Source organism: Phocoena phocoena, chromosome 1 (genome assembly GCF_963924675.1).
Source record: "Phocoena phocoena chromosome 1, mPhoPho1.1, whole genome shotgun sequence".
In the NCBI taxonomy this organism is placed as follows: Eukaryota; Metazoa; Chordata; class Mammalia; order Artiodactyla; family Phocoenidae; genus Phocoena; species Phocoena phocoena.
Window position 1 is genome coordinate 152,812,876 of NC_089219.1, and position 22,403 is coordinate 152,835,278.

Here is a 22,403-nt window from a genome sequence, read left to right on the forward strand (position 1 = left end):
CTATGCTATAAAAACCTTAATAACCAACTGAATCTCCTTCTTGCAAATAGGACATGAAGCCCCAGCCTTCTTTAATCTTCTGGCACAATGAAAACAAGTGACAAGATGGCCTGTCCTCCCATGAATTATGTTCCCGTCTCGTGGTCTTTTCTCACACAGACTACATGGCTTCAGGAGATTCTGGCAATCCTCCATGTTTTCTGTACCTGTTCTCTGTTCATAAAGGTTATCTGATTTTTCTCCCATGCTTGATATGGTCTCTTGGCTTTCAGAACTGTGAGCCAAATCCAAGAATTCCACTGAGTTGCAGGGACCAAAAAGTTTGGAGTTTTCTTCCTTTACATATATATCTTTAGGTCTAACAACTGGAGCTGATATGGTTCTTCTGCAGTCAGGAACATCAATTCCTTCACTTTCTTGCTTTTCAGGTATGGCAGTGATATCAGACGTGGAGAGAGAATGGGTTAACTTAGAACAATCTGAATACCAATCCTTCCTCAAGGCCCAGCAACGAAAACAGTACCTCTTGCTTGGAGAGTTAAATTTCTTGCACTCAGTACACTGCCACTCATCCTACAAAGACAAGTGCAGCCAATTAATACTCACTCAGTGGAGAACATGATGCTGAGGAACAGGGAAAGCAGGCCAAATTCTCATCATCTCACACTAAGCTAGTAAGAATCCAGACACTCCACACCAGTGGTCTAGCTAAGAACTTGAACAAAGTCTATGGCTACGTGTAAATAAGTCTTGAGAAGTTTTGCAATGATAGTGACATAACTGCCATTTCAAGCCAACATTTGATGTAGCTAATCTTTTAAAAAAAGTTAAATCATTTTAGCTTTCTATTTAGTCTGGGTAGAATTTACATCGTTTGCTTTTCCCCACTGCCTTCTTTTTAGGTCATTTTTCTTTGTATAACTTACTCTTTTATTGAGCAAGAGGCTAAAGAATGAAGAAAAGATAATACTCTTTCTTTCCTACTAATTAAGAAATGTTATAAAATTTGTCAAAAAGGAAATTAAAATGAAATTTGAAAACTACTACATTTACTCATGCTCTCTCACTGCTCTCAGGATCATAGGTAGCTAATTGTGTGCCTAAATCACATTCTCTGAAAAATGAATGTTCTTGTCCTTGAATGCCAAATAATTCTTTTCCTACTTCTCCATGTTCAAATTAGGAGATACCAGAGCTCAATGAATTTCAAATGCCTTTCTTAATTCACAGGTAGCTACCTAGAACAAGTCAAGAGTATTTAATGCGGATAATTGCCTGGCTTTGACAGGATCCATGACTTGACACATGCTGACTCGATTACTTTCAGAACGAAGGCCAAGCACTTCAAGTTTAGAAGTCATAACTCAACTGCCTATACTGAGAGGCAGGGACACAACCATTTGTTAAACTGGGATGTTCTCCAGAGAGCCTCAGAACATTCTTGCCAGTTTAAGATCCTCAGATTTCATCTGAAATGCTATACAAATACCCAAAGGGACTTCAAAGATCGGGAATTCATAATTGATGGTTTGTCACAGTCTAATTGGCATCACTTTTCTTTTTTAGTAGTACATAAAATAATAGGGCTTATTAAATTCCATGGCATATCTGAATTGATGAAATATAGTCTATTTGCTTAATAGGTTTTCTGGGCCCAAGTAGCCTCAAAAGTCTGATGAAGATGGAAACACTTATCTCTGCTACTTGTATTATGGTCAAGAACACTTAATGGACCAATATATCTCACCTTATTACTTAGCTATGCACAAACAATTTGCAGTGAATTACCATAATGGTCAGCAGTGGTGGGGCGTGAGCTAGGGGGAAGGATCAACACTAGAGACAACCTAAAATTTTTATATCCTTACACAGCAAAATGTAAAATCCCCTCCTTATCCTTCCCCCACCACCCTTCTTCCCACAGTGAGTTAGCTGAGGAAGTACTAAAAGGGAAATGGGGAACTAGCATGAAAAGAGAAAAGCAAGGTATACATTTGAATCTCAACCTGAGTTGCCAATTGGTGACAAATCCACACCTGTTATCTAACAGCTTAATACTCAATATTCATTTATCAGCCCCCCATTAATATAAACCTGTGTAGAAGTTAAGCCATTTTCCATTTGTTTCTATTTAAGAAAGCACTGAAAGTATTATACTTGACCAAGAATTTTAGATAGCTTATAGGCCTATCTTTGGGATTACAGAGAGGTGTTTAGTGGGAAAAGCAGTACAGGACTATTTTGAATAACTGTGTATCCACTGCATAACGTCCCAAGAGTTTTGAAAGCAGGGAGAAAGGCACACAGAGAGGCATTTAAGTCATCCCTTTTCAAGGCAGGGAGAGGATTAGATCAACTCATCCCCTTCTCTTCTCAAATTCCAATAAAAAATCTAACAAGATGTAAAGAAACCAATACCTCTACCTAGGAAAGGTAGATAGAAATGGGGGATATGGCATTCTTCAACACAAGTGAACTGCTGGAACATTAACATCTGAAGACGTGGGTGGTGTAAAACAGCTCTTTTACTAGAAACTCATACCTCAGAGGTAACTTCTATATCAGTATCGTCACTTATGGACTTAGAGTCCTCAAGGTCATCATTTTTTCCCACTTCAATCACCTGAGAAAGCAAAGACATCTTATTAGCAAGGTTTACCTATTTTAGATGCCATTACCTGAGAGCAAAAAAGACAGAAGAGCTTCAGTTTAAAACTCACATTCTTCTCCCAACACTAGCACTTAAAAAGGAAACTGCTTATATATGAGACATGATTCCGTACATACCTAGTTGACATTTCAGTAGAATAAAGCACCCAGAGGGGTTACCAAATATCTTTGGCATTCAGAAGAGAGAGGGCTCCCAAATTTATGCATTTAAATAAACAATATCAGAGTATAAATTATTAAATGGGGAAATTTTTTATCTTGAGAATCTATGTAGGCATTCACAAGAATAAAACAGGATTACATGAGAAAATGGAAGTAAAAAGCACCATATAAAATGAGAAAATTAGATGTGAAGAATGAAAACAAAGTACATTTTACTTTTCATATTCAAAAGTAAAACTAGTTATGTGATACTCTTGACTGTCCTATAAAAACATGCCCATGGACCAGGAAAAAAAGTCAAGAAATGTGGGAAGCGTCTTTTAAATTCTGAAATTTAAAATTCTAAAAATTAAAATCCCAGTTTTGTGATCCAATGAATGGAATGAAACCAATTATGATACAATTATGAACCACTGTATAGCAACCTTCTCACAGAAGTTCAAGTATTTTAAGTCCCATCTCTCTCTATACAAGTTTCCAATGTCACCTCTGTCTTCATTCTAATAACTTGTACTCCCTCCTAATGCTACCAAAAAATAACTAGCTCAACAAAGACCAAGTATCTACCTGCTTCCCACAAACGTATCAGAATACCCTCCAGGGACCCAAATTACTATGAAAAGCCTTTAAATTAAAAGAATGACCCAATTTAGGTCTGGTTTTTGCAGTATTTATTCAATGGGTATTTACTGTGACTCTCATCCAAGTCAGCACTGGACCTGCTGCCCAATGCTTTTTGAGACTTGAGCATGTGCCTATATGACTCTTCATCTTGGTGTGCTTACACCATGTGTACTATGAATTCTAACTCTCTTCCCTCCTCCTATTTAAACTCTAAAATATGTAGGAAGAGCTCATCTGTTTAGTTCCATTTAGGTATAAAGCAGGTATGGAAACTACTGAGAAGTCTAAGAAATAAAGATTTTTTTTTGCCCTACAGGATTTTGTGGCCATTTAGAACTTTGCCTTGTTAGCAAAGCAAGGTCTCCAGAAGAAAAAACTCCACAATGGGAGATTAGACAAGCAGGAAAAGGGTACCTTATTGCTTCTAACAAACTAGGTGCTTTACCCATGAAGGCCTATCCTATTTTTAAGACAGGCTTGGTTAACTTAATGTAAACCTTGAAACTGGATATAGGAAAAGTATTTTTTAAAAAAGGGGGAGGATTAGAGCTTCCCTGGTGGCGCAGTGGTTGAGAGTCTGCTTGCCGATGCAAGGGACACGGGTTCGTGCCCCAGTCCTGGAAGATCCCACATGCTGCGGAGCGGCTGGGCCCGTGAGCCACGGCCGCTGGGCCTGAGCGTCTGGAGCCTGTGCTCCGCAATGGGAGAGGCCACAACAGTGAGAGGCCCGCATACCGCAAAAAAAAAAAAAGGGGGGGAGGGAGGATTACATGAGTCATTTGTTCTACAAAGCAGCACAGGGTCGGGTCACCAGATCTGAAAAGATTATACTATATGCATGTAAATCCAATCAATGTGAAATTTTTCCACAACATACCTTTTTGTCTCTCACCTTCCCTACTTCTTCACTTGTTTGTTCAGGATCAGTAGCTTCAACTTTTATTCCAACACCAAACTGCTCTGATACTGACTCATTCAAAAACCACAGGTCATCTGTGGTGTCTGAAACAATGGCAGTACCTATATCCTAATATAAAGAAAACAAACATGAGTTTTTGTAGTCAGAGGTTTATTAGAGATGTTGAACCCAAGTAAATGAAGCCAAAACTCAATGTCCTCACACATCTCTAAAGAACGCCTAGCCTTTCTTCTACAGATATGTATTCATTCAACAAATATCTACTTGGCAGCTACTACGTATAAACTAATGGGTGGACATAAGAGCACCTGGCAAGGAATTTTCTATTTTAACAGTAAATCAGGCATTAACACCAGAGAAACAGCACTAAAGTGCTTAAAAGCTAAAAACTCGTAGTTGCTCAACTAAATAGAATCTATCCACTACAATCCGTTCTGAGGACCTAGAAAACTTTTATTAACTGTGACATATTCTTTCCTGTAATAGTCAATGATGTTTACCAAAGAAATATGAGAAATACTGATGATAATTCAAACCTTCTGTCTTCTTTCTGAACTTTTTTTTTTTTTTGAGGTAAAGTTGGTACATAACACTTCTTTCTTAATTCTTAACTTTAAATATAACTTTCTACATTCATCAATGGACATTTTATGACGTGTTTTTTCTACAATATTCATAAGAGACAACTTATTATTTTGCCATTATTATACGTCCACTCACTTACTGAACAAATACTCACTAATTGCCTATTATGTGTCAGATACTGCCTATTGCTTCTATCTAGGCAACAGAATAGAGTGGTCAATAATACAAAAGCTCTGGACCTGTATTTCAATGGGGTCAAACAGACAACAAACACATAAACAAAATAAAATAATAGTTTTACAAAGTGAGAAGTACAATGGAGAATATAAAAGAGCAGAATGGTGATAGCCTGAATTAGGCTGTAACAGTGAAAGTAATAAAAAGCGTATAGCTAGAAAAAGCGTTGATAGCCTGAATGTGGTATATGAGAAAGAATGAAATCAATGATATCCCTTGATACTTGGCTGGAATAACTGGGTGGAAGGCAGACTTATGAAAAAGGAAACGCTGAATAGGAGTGTTAGTTTAAAAAAAAAAATCAAGAGTCCTGTTTTGAACATGTTAAATGTCAGATCATCTAAGTGTTGAGTAGGCAGCTGGATATGGAAGCTGGGCACTGAGGAGAGAGGTCAGCACTGAAGATACAGATTTGGGCAACACATGCATAGAGATGGTACTTAAAAGTCATAGCACTGAATGGGAATTCTTAGAGGATGTAATGTATGGTTCAAGAGTAACCAAGAATGTTACTCTTTCAAAAGAAAAAAAAAGTGCCTCTTCAGATGTGAAATTCACCTGGTTTGTCTGTAAATCAGTTGAGCCATTACTTCTAGGTGTATAGTTATTTCTCAAGTTTCCTAAAAACCACCAAGGCAAGCCAGCTACATCCCACTCCTCAAACCCGAGGTCCAGTCTTGACGTCTCATCTTGGGTTAGATTTGCTACCAAGTCTTCATCTACAAAAGTCAAATGAAAAGGATGGTAACTATGTACACAACACTTAAGAATCAAGACTCTCTTTATAATACTTACAATCTCTTGTGTAAGAGAGGTAAAAAGAAATTGCTCTTCCCAGTAAGAAAGAATCAGAAGTCAAATACCTGTCTCAGTGGCAGAGCCCAAATCTCCTTCCCCCGGTTTTAGGCTTCATTAGCAAGTAATGACACTAGAGATCATTCATCAAGGAATATAAACTCTGAAAGCGTCCAAACAATGACATTGTTCTATCAATAAAAGGATATCTAAATGGTCACTTATTGGCAATTTAAACATCCCTACCACTGTAATAACTGAAGAATGACTTGCTCCAGTACATGATACCTGACAATAGCTTGATTCACTGGACTGCAAATGATGACGGCATAGTGGCCCAAGCCTTGAGATAGAAACAAGGTGGTACAGACCATAATGGGCAATCACAAGGTTGCCAAGGCAGTCTCACTGGTACCACATATTTTCGGACATTTCTCAACAATTCATATGTTTTAATAGGTAACAACCACTATGAAACACTGAACTCTAGGCTGTCCAAATAAATATATACATGTGTCCTTTCTGGATCAATAGGCTCTTTTGGAGTTAAGACATCTAAAATCTAGAAATATTGCAAATCCAAAACATATTAAGGGCCCACATGTTCTCAATAAAAGATCTCGTGTTATACATCTAGATGATATTCAAGGGAGTTACAAACATAAGTTTGTTGCTACCACATGAAATTCTTTTCCTTCTTTCCCATGTCCAATCTTTTTTGTTGTGCTTTCCTCTTTTCCTACTTTCTTACTCTCCTCTACCTCTTCCCAATGCCCTAGGCATGCCAATGGCAACCGAGGTATTTAAATGTGCTAAGACACATACGGTTGAAAAAATGTCTGCAATAAATGGATCCCTGACAAAACAAAAGGTACCCTCTCTACTTACAAATTATGTTGTTCTTGCCTATTAAAAGGCATACTTGTGCTCACGGAAACTTCAACTATCTTTTACTTACTCATTGCTGAAATTATGAGAAACCTAATTCCTGAGAGGGTGCCACATTAAAGTTATCTTCAACTATTCAAGCTCTATAACTTCTTGGGAAGGGAATGAAAAGAGGCCATTCTTTCCACATATAAAAATTCTGTCCTTTCTACATGTACACCTCCCTGAAAATACTAAGCTATTTCTTCTCAAAATTTACATCACAAACTTCATTGAGTCTCTTGAATTGGCTGTTCTTATATTCTAAACAGCCTTTTGAGTAGAAAATAAGCCAGCACCTGTATTTAAAGAAACAAAATTACACATTTAATACCATGCAGACTGGAATAAGCTCCAACATAACTAGATAGTCCAAAATTCAGTTTATATTCAAATGCAATTTGAAGAAGACAATCCAGCATGATAAACAGATTAAATTTTAATTTAATCATTTAAAATAATTTCAGCAGCATAATTTTCTGGGATGTTACTAGAGGTCTAACCTGCCAATTTTGCAAGTGTGAGTCAGGTACCTATACTAGAAACCATCGTGCCATAATATCTTTGAGGAATTTATGATTTTACATTATCTTTGCAGGAAAATTTTTAGGAAATGCTTTATGAAGTAAGGTGTGGGGAAAACTTCCAAAATGTTGATCAACTCACTTAACCTGACCATACTATATCTAATATGAATGGCAAAGATCTAATGACTACCATCCAAGGGCAAAGGAGGTACTAGGCTTCTTATGTCTCATTCTTGGCTGTGAGATATTAAGTATATTTTACCATCTTTGCAAACTTCAAAAAAATCTATGAAAATTAGCCTTTGCCTCAAGCAGACAAATAAAAATAAAAATTCTAACCAGATCAAATGTATAACAGGGATGCCAAGATTTAAAAGGCCAAGGCAGCTGAGTTACCAGGTGGCAAACTGATAAATGTGCGGCTATCTTCTGTTAGCATGCTAGCTAAAGGAAGGGTCTTGCTCCATCCAGTCATCACATGTTGCTAAAAAAGAACTACCACCTTCTTCAAAGTTAACAGTGGTGACTAGGGTAAAAAAAAAAAAAGGTTTTCGGAAAAGAATGAAAAATAAGTATGACATATGCCCCCACTACTTGACATACAAAGAGACAGCACTACTATTTTTTGAGTTCTCTATAACGGCCTTAATTACTGCTAGTGCTTAATATGGATAGATACTATTTCTAAGTCACCACTGGAACTTCCCTGGTGGTCCAGTGGTTAAGAATCTGCCTTGCAGGGGTTCCCTGGTGGCGCAGTGGTTGAGAGTCCGCCTGCCGATGCAGGGGACACGGGTTCGTGCCCCGGTCCGGGAAGATCCCACGTGCCGCGGAGTGGCTGGGCCCGTGAGCCATGGCCGCTGAGCCTGCGCGTCCAGAGCCTGTGCTCCGCAGCGGGAGAGGCCGCAGCAGTGAGAGGCCCGTGTACCGCAAAAAAAAAAAAAGAAAAAAAAAGCATCTGCCTTGCAATGCAGGGAATGCCGGTTCGACCCCTGGTGGGGGAACTAAGATCCCAAATGCCGCAGGGCAACTAAGCCCGTGCACCGCAACTACTGAGCCCACGTGCCACAACTACAGAGCCCACGTGCTCTGGAGCCTGCGCGCCACAACTACTGAAACTGCGCACTCTGGAGCTTGTGCACCACAACTAGAGCCTGCGTGTCACAACTAATAAGCCTGTGCACCACAACTAGAGAGAAGCCTGCGCACTGCAACAAAGAGCCCACACACCGCAATGAAAGATCCCGCGTGCTGCAACTAAGACCCAATAAATAAATAAATAAACATTAATAAAAAATGAAAGTCACCACCAAAAAATAAGAAAGAGAGAGAGAAACAGAGAGAAAAAAAGAAAGGTCTACATAGCCTTAATCCAAAACTTACCTTCTCTAGAATTTCTGCATTTACGCTGTGAGGTAGGCAGTGCGGGAATATTGCCTTCTTCAGTTCTTTTCCTGGAATTGGAACTTTCCTCTACACTTTGCTGAAAAGAAGGGAAAGGTGTCTCTCAGTGCAGTAGAAATGACTGTGACCAGGGGATGTAGCAGTTCCATTCTGGCTCACCAGTTAGTGTGCGACACAATGGGTTACGCACAAGAAAGGAAAACTCTGGAGTTCACAACAGTCATCAAATAAAGGCAACCTCTCCTCAACCCACTGTGGGGAAAAAAATCTGCACAAAAGGCCAAAGTCTACTGTTAAAAACAGGTTATCAATATAAAGCCTCTAGCCTACACAAAATTAGGCATAATTCAGAAAAAAAGAACGTATACCAAGATGATCATAAAGTTTTCCCAGGTTTGGGGAAGCTTTAAGAAATGGCCTGACCTGAACTTAATTGCAACAAGCCTGTTAAAATTTAATAAAGCAATTTCCTCAGACACCTACATACCTACATCATCACACACACAGGCACATACAAACCCTAAGAAAATGCAACTGGAAGAACTGTAGATCAGAAGTGCTACATCCCAAGGAAAGATTCAGAGACTGGAACTCTGTTATGGGCAGAACAGAGAAGGTTCACTCTGTCCCTAGTCTGTGAACTCCCAAGAACCTTTCTTGTTAAATTCTTACCGCATTCAGGGAAAGGTCTTGGGAGTCCAAGATCATAGGTACAGAGAAGGGGCCACTCTGTACAACAAAAGAAGTCACCGTGTGGTGATTTTACCTTCAGTTGGTCTTGACTTGGAATATCCATACTGTGATCCTGTGCGAGAGCGAGAGTCTGAGCAGCATCTGGATAGCAAGTAAAACAAAAGGAAAACCTTCCCTGGTAATAACCATTCTTTCCACACCAAAAGGACCTCAGCAAACAACCCTGGAGCCAGGTTTGGTCCCTAAAGATGATTCTGACCGGCCAAGGCTTTCATCCAAAAGGAAAGGAAAAATGAAAACTAATAAAAATGGCATAGATCAAGAGAGGCTATTTTCAAAATATATTACCAAAATATAATCTGAAGAAAAATCAAAAATGACTAAAAAATGTTCTTCCATAGCACACTTTCAAATTCAATACAGAAAGTGATTCCAAGCACGGAATAATGGAGAGTATTTTATCATCTATTCCTATAGGTGTGTTTCCAAATTTGCCTAACTTGTTAACAATAAGAAAAAAAATTTGGCTTTTTAATTTAATTTTTATTTTCAAGTGTTAAAGCTATACAGTATTATGAAATCTAAAAATCTGGGATTTTTCCCACTTGCTTTATGACACAATAGCATCCTCATGCATTCTAAGTGTCAACGATGATTTCACAGTTTAAATTCCCATCCCCTGAATATAGATTAGTTTTTTTAATCAACCAGTCTTGTTTTTCCCAGTTTCTATAAACATTTCCTAAGAAGGAAGAAGTAAAGTTTTTCTCAAGGCCAATAAAAAGAAGCAAAGGAAGGAATAACCTGAGAGAATTTCTTAGATAGAGAAAAATGTATTTCAAGGCCTTGAAAATTTTTCAAGCAGAAAAGAAGAGGAAAACTTAGCTACAGGAAAAAAAAGATGCAGAAAATTTAATAACCTGGATCACTCATTATATGAGGCTATTTGTAACTATATGCACCCAAGTTAAGTCTATCATGGATTGGGTTCATCAGCTACTATCAGGTCCAGAAATAAGACACTTATGGAAAATGCCATCCTCATCCAATAAAGACTGCCAGAGAAAGAATACAGATCCTACAACTGGTCTGACAATTGAGCTGTTTGGCACAAAGCAAACACTTTCAAAACTGTAATTATAAACAGCATTATTTCTAGAAGTATTTTTATAGATAAAATGGAGATACTGAGAGTTTCTTTCAAGAGCCAGCATTTTCTGACCACAGCAATCTTTCAAGATCAATTAATATACAATGCAGTGAAGCATTTCTTTAATAAAGTAATTTGATTACTGTCATTTCTAGTTCTATATACTACCTTAGGTTAAAACTATTTGAAGCAAAAAGAAATTATCGGAGAAAACTATAATGTTCAAGGAAATTTTAAAATAGATACAAAATTTGTCATATATATTTCATTTTATTAAAATACATGTGGAAATCTGGAGAAATGATTTATAAAGAACCACCTTCATTTCTTCAATCGTCAAAATAAAAGGTTTATCTCATTTGCAAAGGTATAAGATAGTTGATATGGAAGGTGCTTTTCTCATTTGCCTTTCAAATAAAACACATGCAACCCAATCTATGAAGATCAGGAGATGGCCAACCACAAGTACTAATGCAAATTCAAGTCCAGAACAGACAACCACTCAAAATTACTTTGGGACAATTTCCTGGTTTTGATCACTGCACTACAGTTAGGTAACATGTTACCATTTGGGGAATCTGGGTAAAGAGTATATGCAAATCTTTTTAATATCTTTATAACATTTTTGTAAGTGAAATTATTTCAAAGTGATAAAGAACAAAGAAAATGTTTCAAAGATTTAATGTTCAGATTTTTTAAATGTGTTAAAAAAATTAATTGAGGCAAATTCTGTTACTAGCAAGGGTTAAAGAGACATCAATGTGTGGCACAAAGGAAAGAGCAAGGACTGGACAGTCACAAATATCTGCTCTATCCCTTATCAGTGGCATCTCATCTTGGACAAGTTACTCATTCTATTAAAAAAAAAGCCCTCAGTTTCTTCATCTCCAGACCTTCCTCACAGGGTTGTTATGAGGATAAATTGAAATGTTTGCTACAGAAATGTTCACTTTAATATATGGCATGTTAAATTCTGCTGAGGAAGTGCAAGAAAGAAAATGAGAGAAAAAAAAAGTGAAAATTATACCCACTCTAGATATTCAGAGAACACATCAATCAGAGAGCAAATTTTAGTGAAAGAATAGATAAGCAAATATAAAATTATCTGTGTATTTCGAGCCTGTAGTGACTATCCCTGGAAAACCATACTATTTCACAAGTGACTGAATTTCAAAAAAATGCTGTATCATTTGCAAGGCCCTCCCTCTCAAACAGAAATTTACAGCTGAGTGAAGTGGGCAAATGGCTCAGTGAAACCAAGAGGCTTCAAAATTCACTGTAAGTTCAAACTCACATTTCAATATGAGAGCAAAGTCTCTTTGCTCTCACTTTAAAGAGTAAATCTTTATTAGGAATGGATTTTTTTCAAACTATTTGTTTCACTAAACTATTGAAAAATAACCTATCTAAAGGGATTACAAACTTGGGCTTTCTTCAAAGGACAACCTTACCTAAAATCTAATTTGAAACTCACAAAATGGCTTCATGTAGGAATGGAGAAAGAAGAAAGTTTCACTATTTGGAAATGAGTGAGAGTGTTACATTTTAGTTGTATCCAGTTTATTCACTTATCTCTAACACACCATACTTCAGACCCCAAAGCAGCCAGTTTCCTGCACATAACTAATAAACTAAACTCAAAGGGCAGTATTTGAAAGATATAAAATCAAGCAAAAGGTTAGACAAATTGGCATTCAAATAACAGAAAGTTAAAACCTTTAGGTGAAAAGTTCTTGGGGGGATCTTTATAAGATGGATCAGGGTGACACCACATAAGCCCACAGAATCTTAACATCACTGAAAGAGGGACAGGTAGACCTTACAGGGCTCTGATGTGATGCAACAGATATATAAAGCACCACCTATGAAACATTCTCAACAAAACATTTAACCTTGAATCTATCCAAGCACTATTTGTTTACCAAAAATAGAAGAGACAGAGAAACATGTTAAACAACATCACAAGGATACAATCTGCAAACTAGAATGTGGGAAATTCTACAAGACAAATCATCTATTTCTTCAACAAACAAATGACATAACAAAAAGAGGGTTAAGTTTTATAGATTAAAAATACTTAACAGACATATCAGCCAAAGGCAAAGTGTGGACTTTGTGTGGATCCTGATTTGAATAAGCCAAATGTAAAAAGACATTGCTGAAATAATGGGTTAACCATGCATGAACTGGCTATTGGATAGTATTATGGAGTTACTGTTTATTTTGTTTATTATGATTAATTTTGTTGGGTGTAATAATGGCATTGTAGTTGTGTTTGAAGGAAAAATGTCCTTATCTGTTAGAGATTTTTTAAAAGCCTGTGTAGATGAAGCAAATATGGCAAAACATTAACAATTACTACATCTAAGAGGTGGGCATTAATTATACTAATCTCTATTTTCACTATAGTTGAAAATTTTCACAATGAAAAGTCAAATAACACAGTAGTAACATTCTGTGTGACAGGTATCCCTCCCAGTCATGCCAAGACAGCATTCAATTTCCATCTTGATCCTCCTTGTTCTCCCATGATTTGCCCCCCTGAACTCAAAATTGTGATAAAGACTGAAGAAATATAATGAGACATACCTGTAGTAGCAGTAGATAAAGTGACAAGATTCTTTCTTAGCATATCATAGAGAGGGCTGTCAAAGAGATAAAATTAAAAATCAATCCCCTGGTTTTCCATTAACATGGCATCTCCCAACATTCTCTATAACATATGAAGAGGCAGAATTTTTTCCCCAGAATAGATTTTATTAAATTATTTAAGCATCAACATGTTAATACCCAAGCCCTTGTGTTACTCTGCAACCATTTAAAAAAACTAATTTACGTTTTATTTCATAAGCTAACAGTAACCCAAGTGGGGAGATTTCCTTCAAGACTACTTCCTTCTAAGAACTAAGTTTTACATTTTATTGGGAAATGGAGGTGGGAGTCTTAGAAGAAACAGTCATCACAAAACTATAGAGAGAATGAGAACAATGACTTCTCAACTACTAATTAGCTTTTGACTGTGTAAGTTAATAACCATATACCCTGTGCAGCTGGAGAATGCCATGCAACAGGTAAGAATAGCTCTAATATGATTCTTATGAAGCCCATCGTTAACCTCAAACTGCCCAGCAATTCTACATTTCTCTCATCAGCTCACTCTTCCTCTCTATAACAACTGTTTCACAAAATTCTAATCTCGCCACATCAACCTCCCTCCTACCTAGGCCTTTACACATGATGTTCAATCTGCCAGAAGCTCTCCTTCAACCAGCTCCCTCTAACTAATTATCCTTCAGCTCTCAACTCAAATATCACCTCCTCAAGGAACCTTTCTTCCACCCCTAAGACCCTAAATCCCATCCTCCAACACAGCCTCATGTACCTCTTTTATGTAACACTTATCATAATATAATTTTACCATGTATTGATGTGATAATTCGATTAAGATGGGAAAGAGTGTCTACTCTTTAAGCTCCATAAAATTAGACACTGTGCTGCTCACTACTACGTTCTCAGTGCCTCGCAATCACCTGATATATGTAGGCCCAACAAATATTTTGTGGACTAAAAGATTAAATAACCATTAATAACCTATGGAGATTAGGTGGTTAGGTATAAGCACCCCGAAAAGATAAACAAACCCTCACTCTTTTTACCTTGGATCTTTCACAGAGAAGCTCTGACGACCTAGTAGCTCTCCCAAAAGATCTCCACCACAATATACCATATGCTGCTCCTGCTGATCATAAAGCTGCTTCACCATTATATACTGGCCTAGATAGTGCATGACCTACATGGGAATAACATACTATGAAGAGATCTGTCCAGCTGCTGCCCAAAACACAAATTAAATGAGGAGATAAGGTAAGTTAGTTCGCTAGAGAAAGAGGTAACATATAATGAACATGACTGTCAGTGCTTGTGTAAGGGGTCCTACAAAAGGGCAGTTGCCCCCAATTACTCGGTTCATCTATCAGACCCTTACTTTCTAGAATAAAAATGTACCAGTCTGATAATGAGAAAAAGTGGTGAATTTACTTAGTATCCCCTTATTGTTCTCACCCGTCCAAGTAAAGGGGTCTGTTCTATTACTAGAAGTAATAAACTTTAAATTTGCCTGGATCATAAAAATATTTTCCAAGTCCAGGGGCACATAACTACTATAGGCTTTGATGTATGTTCACTTAAGTCTTTTTGGCAAATGAAGTACAATGGTAATAAGCCATTAGCACTATAAGTACATAAAACAGAATTTAAGTGTTTATCAAATAAAAATTTAGTCTACCTGACCTTTTTCACAGAGTTCACAAAATGGGAGGGAACACACACAAGCTGTTGATTCAAAATTTTTAAGTTATCCAATTTTCCTCATGTGATAGATTTTCCTCCAGGTGATAGATTTTTTTTTTAATTGCTTAATAGTTAAGTTCATTTAATGATAGTAATAATTTTATCACAGATCACAAACGGACCAAAGTAGCTATCTTTATCTTTAGGCCCTGACTTCCCAAGAATTATAAGATATTTGCACAAAAATTTTCCTAATACTGTTTCCATTATATTGAAGCAATGATGCTCTTAGGCTCCCATCCATCCCAGGCAACATGTCCCAATATTAACGGAGCTCTCATATCTAATCAAATATCTAGAGAAAAATAAGATGAGAAAGAACACCTACTATAAGAAACAGGAGGAAGTTTTGTTTGTTTGTTTGTTTTTGGCCATGCCATGCGGCATGCGGGATCTTAGTTCCTCAACCAGGGTTGAACCTGTGCCCCCTGCATTGAGAGCATGGAGTCTTAAGCACTGGACCACCGGGGATGTCCTGGAAGTTTTATATTTATGTCTGTCCAACTTCCAGAAAAAAATAAATCCACTACAAGTATACAAAACAAGATCTTGGGGCTTCCCTGGTGGCGCAGTGGTTGAGAGTCCACCTGCCAATGCAGGGGACACGGGTTCGTGCCCCAGTCCGGGAAGATCCCACATGCCGCGGAGCAGCTGGGCCCGTGAGCCATGGCCGCTGAGCCTGCACGTCCAGAGCCTGTGCTTCGCAACGGGAGAGGCCACAACAGTGAGAGGCCCGCGTACCGCAAAAAAAAAACAAGATCTTCCAAAACACTACTCTGAATTTCTATATGCTACTATTCTCATTATACCATATTGCCTCAATGCACATACTGATAACCGATATTTAGAAATAAAAAACTAGGAAATTCCTCTTTATGCACCAAGTAGTGTCAAGATTCATAATAAAGAGCTTACTGTGTAAACTGACTCCGTCCAACATTTCCCCCATAAAACATATGTAATTAACTCTGTCTTAACTCAGGCAAACTCTGCCATGCTACTGAAGGAGACAGCATAATGCATTATAACAACTTTATTGATATAAAAATCCACACTTTAATAACAGTTTGGAAAAAAGTCTTACCAGAATTTTAGATACAAAGTCCAAAATGACAAACTTAATTTAAAATGATAAAAGAAATATGAGTATTCAAGAAAATCTGAAATGCCTCCAGATTTGTTTCCTTGAGAGGTAGAATGACTCGGGAGCATAGCATTGCTAACAGCTTTTATGAAAAGTCAAAAAGAAGCTTGAGAATTTTGTTTCCTCTGTTTAAGAAGGGTTCGATCTTCACCCTACTAAATCCAAGCAGTTCAAAGAGATTAACATTTTAATACTGAGTCTTTTCCACTTAAAGAATTCAATTTGTTTCTGTGTTAAAAGAAAACTTTAGAAACTAAATAAGTTATTTAAATGCATGTTTAAAATAACTCACAGTGCTCAAAAGAGTATCTGACAGATTTATAATGAAAAACTACTGCATTTAATTCCTGCCTCACAGCATATCTTGTAAATCATAGACAGTGTCTTTTTTTTTTTTTTTTTTTGGCCACACCATGCGGCTTGCTGGATCTTAGCTCCCCAACCAGGAATCGAACCCATGCCCCCTGCAGTGGAAGCACGGAGTCCTAACTACTGGACCGCCAGGGAAGTCCCTCGATGGTCTTTAAAATACAACAAAAGATGCCTCTCCAGTACCACAGGAATAGAACTTCCTTTCTTAGGCCTGATTTCAGAACTATACATTCATAGGCTTCTATTATACTTCTCAGCTTTCCTTTAAGCTGAGAATTTTCTTTGATGGCTTACCTCTTTAACAGTGAACATTTCACCTTGTGCACCTGCTGCCTGCAAAATCTTCAGAAGTGGCAGTTTTGGTCGTACCTGATATAAACATAAAATAAATTTGCTATTTACATTTCAATTAGACTGGTTTCTGAGCCCCAAGGGAAAAACAAATCTCCTTAAACTTTTTTTTTTAACAAACCCTGGTTCATACTTAGCATCTAATAACTACAGAAGATCAGTCTATTACTTGTTAACTTCCTAAAAAATCACGTTTTCAAAAGGCAGCACATTCACACCCACTAGGATGGCTATAATAACAGGAAAAAAGAAAAGAAAAAAAATAACGAGTGTTGGCGAGGATGTAAAGGAACTGGAACCCTTGAGCACTGCTAGGGGGAATGTAAAATGGTGCAGCTACTGTGAAAAACGGTCTGGCAGTTACTCAAAGAGTTAAGCATAGAATTACCATATGACCCAGCAGTTCCACTCCTAGGTATATATCCAAAAGAACCAAAACCAGGGACTCAAACAAATATTTGTACACCGCTGTTCATGGCAGCATTATTCATAATAGCCAAAAGATGGAAACAACCTAAATACCATTGACAGATGAATGGATAAACGAGATGTGGTATATACATACAAGGAATAGTGACTCTGTTTGCCATCTCTTGACTCTGATTATACAGTCTGTCTTTAGTCACAGAATTTAATTTTTTTCATTTTATATGATCAAATTTGTCTCTCTCATCCTCTTACAGCCTCCTTGGTTTTGTCTTTTTTTTTTTTAATATTTATTTATTTGGTTGCACTGGTTGTGGTAGGCGGGCTACTTAGTTGTGGCACGCGGACTCTTAGTTGCGGCATGCATGTGGGATCTAGTTCCCTGACCAGGGATCAAACCTGGGCCCCCTGCATTGGGAGCATGGAGCCTTAGCCACTGCACCAGCAGGGAAGTCCCTCCTTGGTTTTGTCTTATTTAAGGTCTCTCTTATTCTAAAGTTTCAAAATACTTCCTAAATTTTCTTCTAATATTTTTTATCATTTCACTTTTTACATTTAAATCTTTATCTCTCTGGAATTTGTTTTTGTTCAAGGTTTGAGGTCTTCATTTGCTTCCTTTCAGAGATGGCCAATTAAGTCAAAACCATTTATTACATAAGCCACGTTTTCCCCCATCAAATCAAATTCCATCTTTATCATAAATTAAGGTACATAATATACATATGGTGCAATGTCTATGAAACCACAAAACAAAATTATGTATTTTATGTTAGAGGAAAAGATCTGGAACAAGACACACCAAATTGATAATAGTGTTATCTCAGGGGGAAGGGACTTAGGCAGAAGAAGGGAGGAGATGATCAAAGTAGTCTCTACAGATAAATACTTTATAAACACATGATAAAGACTGAATTTTTTATAAGAATACACTTACTATATTTACAATTTAAAACTGATTTTTAAAGAAAACAAACTATATACAATGAAGTGAGAAGGAAGACGAATATATAACTTGGCCCCAAATCCTCCACTAGCCATCCATATCCTAAAACAGGATAGGTGTTTAAAATGTGCCATTTCGAGCAATCTGTAACCTCCAAGTATTTATTTAATCAATGATCAATTCAAATTTATAAGCATTGATACTGTTTACTAGTTTCCCTAATATGACATTTAAAAAAGGAATCTTTTCTGCTCTGAATGAAATCCTACAGTCAGTGAAGTCAGTTACATGACCCAATTTAATTTTTAAAAACTTAAAGAAAAATAGGAATGCCTAAAAATAAGTTACCTGATTGGTTTGTTCTGGAGAGATCCTGCAAGCACTGTCAGATGTTGAACAATGGGCAGAGGTGGAAAATGTTGTCATTTTGGCAGTGGTGAAATGAAGTCTGCTGATAAATCTAAAAGGAAAAAAATTGTAAAAATCTCTTCTAAAGTAGAAAATTCTCTTTAGGATTTACAAAAAAAGCAACCAGCAGAAGTAAAAGAAACACATATATCACAGCACCCTACACAAGTGCAATGTACCCATGCTGAGGTTCTTGTTACCCTTCTGATCACTTTCTAGTTCAGATCCTGCAAAAAACTGGAGCTTCACTAAGAGTAAGAACCATCTATACTTCCCTCAAGTGAAGCCTGAAAGAGAAACAGGTTCAGGCATGCTCCAACCTCTACACTGATGATAATGAGTAAACTGTTTTAGCTGAAAGTGAAATCTGCAATCATTACCTCCCCAGTTCTCTGGTATCTCCTCCTCTCTTGGACAGTGCTCAAGAGCACCCCCTAGGAGACAGATGCAGGGCTGGGGGAATTACCAAGATTAAGTAATAAAGACTCCAAGAGCACCAAGGAAAACCTCTGCAACATGTTGCAACATGTCTTGGCAAGAGACCACAGGAAAGTCAGAGTCAAAATATTCAGTATCAGTTAAAGCAGCTTTTAAAATGTGCCAAGCCCAAAGAGTAAATACCTAAAAAGAGTAAATACCTATAAAATGGGTTGAACCAAGGTGGACATACATCATCAAAGGAAAGATATAGCATGAACTGAAATAAAGGGTAAGGTTTAATTAAAGTTTTTCACCTTTTAACTTTTGTCCTTAAAAAAAAAAGCTATAGAGAAGGAAAATAAAATTTTAAATAAACTTGAGTTTACCTTCAGAACTTTTTCTAGTAAAAAGGTGACAAAAGTCAGTGAAATTTATAAATAAAAAAATCAACAGAGCCTGGGGACTTCTCTGGCAGTCCAGTGATTAAGACTTCGCCTTCCAATGAGGGGGGTGTGGGTTCGATCCCTGGTCGGGGAGCTAAGATCCCACATGCCTCCCCATCAAAAATCCAAAACATAAAACAGAAGCAATATTGTAACAAATTCAATAAAGACTTAAAAACTGGTCCACATTGTAAAAAAAAAAAAATCAGTAGAGTCTGGTTTACAGCTAACAAGGTTCCTCACTCTTCTGAGAAGACTTATTAACGACAACAAAGTATAAATTCAACCCCCCTTCTGAGACAGGAAGGGGGCAGGGCACAACTGTTAGGTAAAACACTGACTGAAACCGCCCACCCTGGCCAAGCAAAGCAGTAACAATTTGCATGAGTTATTTTAGGACAGGAGATCCTTGGTAAGGAACTACCAAGCCACCACCAACTGGAATAATATGGGAAAGGTCAAGAGGAGAGAGGAGACGCCAGTCCACATGTCCTACTAACCTCCTAGAATCCTCCTCGCTGGAATCCATCTTGGCTGAGCAGTTGCACGCCACCAGAAAGGACCCTGAGTCAAAATGACTGGCCAACCCGGAAACTAATCCCATCACCATAAAACCCAAGACTGAAAGCCACTTGTGGCAGAGCAGTCCTCCTGGGTTCCCTTACCCTCCTACTCTGCCCGGGAGTCCCTTCCCGATGAAGTCTCTTGCTTTGTCAGCAGGTGTGTCTACTCAGACAATTCATTTCTGAGTGTTAGACAAGAGCCCACTCTCAGGCCCTGGAAGGGGTCCCCCTTCCTGCAACACAACCTTTGAAAGAATGGCACAGCCTAAGAACCTGACATAAACTGGTTAGAACCAACTAGGTCCAAGATGGAGGACAAGTCGACTTCCACTAGACCTTGAGCCTCAGTATACACTCATTGTAACACATCAGCAAGCTAAATGACACACCCACAGGTACCATGACAGTTCTAAGGCCAACCATAAAGGTCAAAAATTGGTGGCCCAATTCCTGAAAATCCCTACCCTTTCCCCAAAATAGCTGGAATACTCCTCCCACTCATTAGCCTATGATATTACCCACCCCTATAAAAACTGAGAACCCCATACCCTGGTGCCTCTCTCACCTTCCGAGATGGCCCACACTCTCTCTACGGAATGTGTTTCTCCCTGAATAAATCATCTTTCATTTTACTACGGCTTGCTCTTGAATTCTTTCCTGCGCAAAGCCAAGAACCCATACTCGGACTTGCCTGAGATCTGGGACATGACCATCCTCTCATGCCCCACTCTCTTTCTGCAACACTTCTATCAGCTTCCCTTGCTACAAAATGGGAAATCAAACAGGATACAAGCATAACTTGTAGGGTTTTTTTGTAAATTTATTTATTTGTTTATTTTTTGGCTGCGCTGGGTCTTCGTTGCTACTCGTGGGCTTTCTCTAGTTGTGGCGAGCGGGGGCTACTCCTCGTTGCGGTGCGTGGGTTTCTCATACTCTTGTTGTGGAGCACAGGCTCTAGGTGCTTGGGCTTCAGTAGCTGTGGCACACAGGCTCAGTAGTTGTGGCGCACGGGCTTAGTTGCTCCGTGGCATGTGGGATCTTCCTGGACCAGGGCTCAAACCTGTGTCCCCTGCACTGGCAGGCGGATTCTTAACCACTGTGCCACAAGGGAAGTCCCATAACTTGTCATTTTAAAGCAGCTGGCTTTTAACTGGCATTTCAAACCTTATTTAAAAAAAAACTCATCTTGAGAACAAACGTATGGACACCAAGGGGGGAAAGCGGTGGTGGTGGGGGGGGTGATGTGATGAAGTGGGCAATTGGGATTGACATGTATACACTGATGTGTATAAAATTGATGACTAATAAGAACCTGCTGTATAAAAACATAAATAAAATAAAATTCAAAAATTAAACAAAAACAAAAAACACCTCATCTCCCTAAACCTGCTAGTGCTATAGTCTCCCCCATCTCATTAAATGGCAGCTCCATCCTTCCAGTTGCTCAGGTCAATGACCGTGAAGTTATCCTCAATTCCTTTTTTTTCTCACACTTCACACCCAGTCTATGAATAAATTCTGAAGCTCTATCTTCAATATATATCCAAAATCAAACCATTTCTCACTACCTCCGTTATTACTACACTAACCAAACTGCCCATCTCTGAACTGCCTTAGCTCCTAAAGGTTTTCTTGCTTCCACCCTTGCCCCCTCTGGCTCCTAACCTCCTCCTTTTGTCTTTGCTCAAAATGTCATTTTATCAATGAGGCCACACATTTTAAATGTGACCACACATTTTAAAAACTGCAACTCCCAACCCCCAGTATTCCCTATCTCCTTCCCTGCTTTATTCTTCTTTTCTTTACTGTCCTTGTTACCAACCAACACAGCATATACATTTTAATTTTTATCATGTAAAACATAAGCTGTAAGTGGGAAGAGATTTCTATTTATTTGTTCATTAATATATCCCCAGTGCCTAAACTGTCAATTATGTACATAGTAGAACAACACGATGGATACAAATATTAATAATAGTTTGGACAGTTTCCAAAAATGGCCCCCAATAAACCACATCTCCCAACTGGCTACTCTACTGGTGACCACACAAAAAGGCCACGTAGAGAGGCTCAGTCATCCAGCTGAGCTCAGCTTTCCAACCATACCCTCCAAAGTATCACACATCTTGGGACATTCCAGCCTCAGGTGACACCTAACTCCAGCTGCATGACAGACTCCAAGCGAGACCACCAGAACCAACGCATAGAATGAGATGTTCATCCCACAGAACTCAGCACATAGCATTATAAGAAATAAATGGCAAAGACTTATATAGAGCTTAATCTGTAC

At 38.2% G+C, this 22,403-nt stretch overlaps 1 protein-coding gene across 6 annotated transcripts; it reads right to left on the reverse strand.

Annotated features, from left to right (window-relative positions):
- Positions 1 to 18,705, reverse strand: MDM4 (MDM4 regulator of p53). Of its 6 annotated transcripts, XM_065881712.1 has the most exons (10): positions 18,628 to 18,705; positions 16,854 to 16,928; positions 14,350 to 14,483; positions 13,283 to 13,338; positions 9,617 to 9,684; positions 8,830 to 8,929; positions 5,756 to 5,916; positions 4,334 to 4,483; positions 2,543 to 2,623; positions 1 to 573 (listed from the first exon to the last, which is right to left on the reverse strand). In XM_065881712.1, exons 1-10 carry the CDS (start codon positions 18,703 to 18,705, stop codon positions 1 to 3), a joined length of 1,476 nt encoding a protein of 491 aa, XP_065737784.1. The 6 variants fall into 6 exon arrangements, with proteins under 6 accessions (XP_065737784.1, XP_065737794.1, XP_065737802.1 ...); XM_065881722.1 differs by lacking the exon at positions 4,334 to 4,483; XM_065881730.1 differs by lacking the exons at positions 13,283 to 13,338; positions 14,350 to 14,483; positions 16,854 to 16,928 and having other exon boundaries at positions 9,617 to 9,655.
- Positions 18,706 to 22,403: the final 3,698 nt, after the last annotated feature.

Excerpts from the sequence above, each read along its gene's own strand:
- MDM4 (XM_065881712.1), bottom strand. The coding sequence starts at position 18,705 with ATGACAACATTTTCCACCTCTGCCCATTGTTCAACATCTGACAGTGCT. Across the intron at positions 5,917-8,829 it reads ATGCAGAAATTCTAGAGAAG|ATGAAGACTTGGTAGCAAAT; the intron begins GTAAGTTTTGGA and ends TGACTTTTGTAG. Across the intron at positions 4,484-5,755 it reads CTGATTTACAGACAAACCAG|GATATAGGTACTGCCATTGT; the intron begins GTGAATTTCACA and ends TCTTTATATTAG.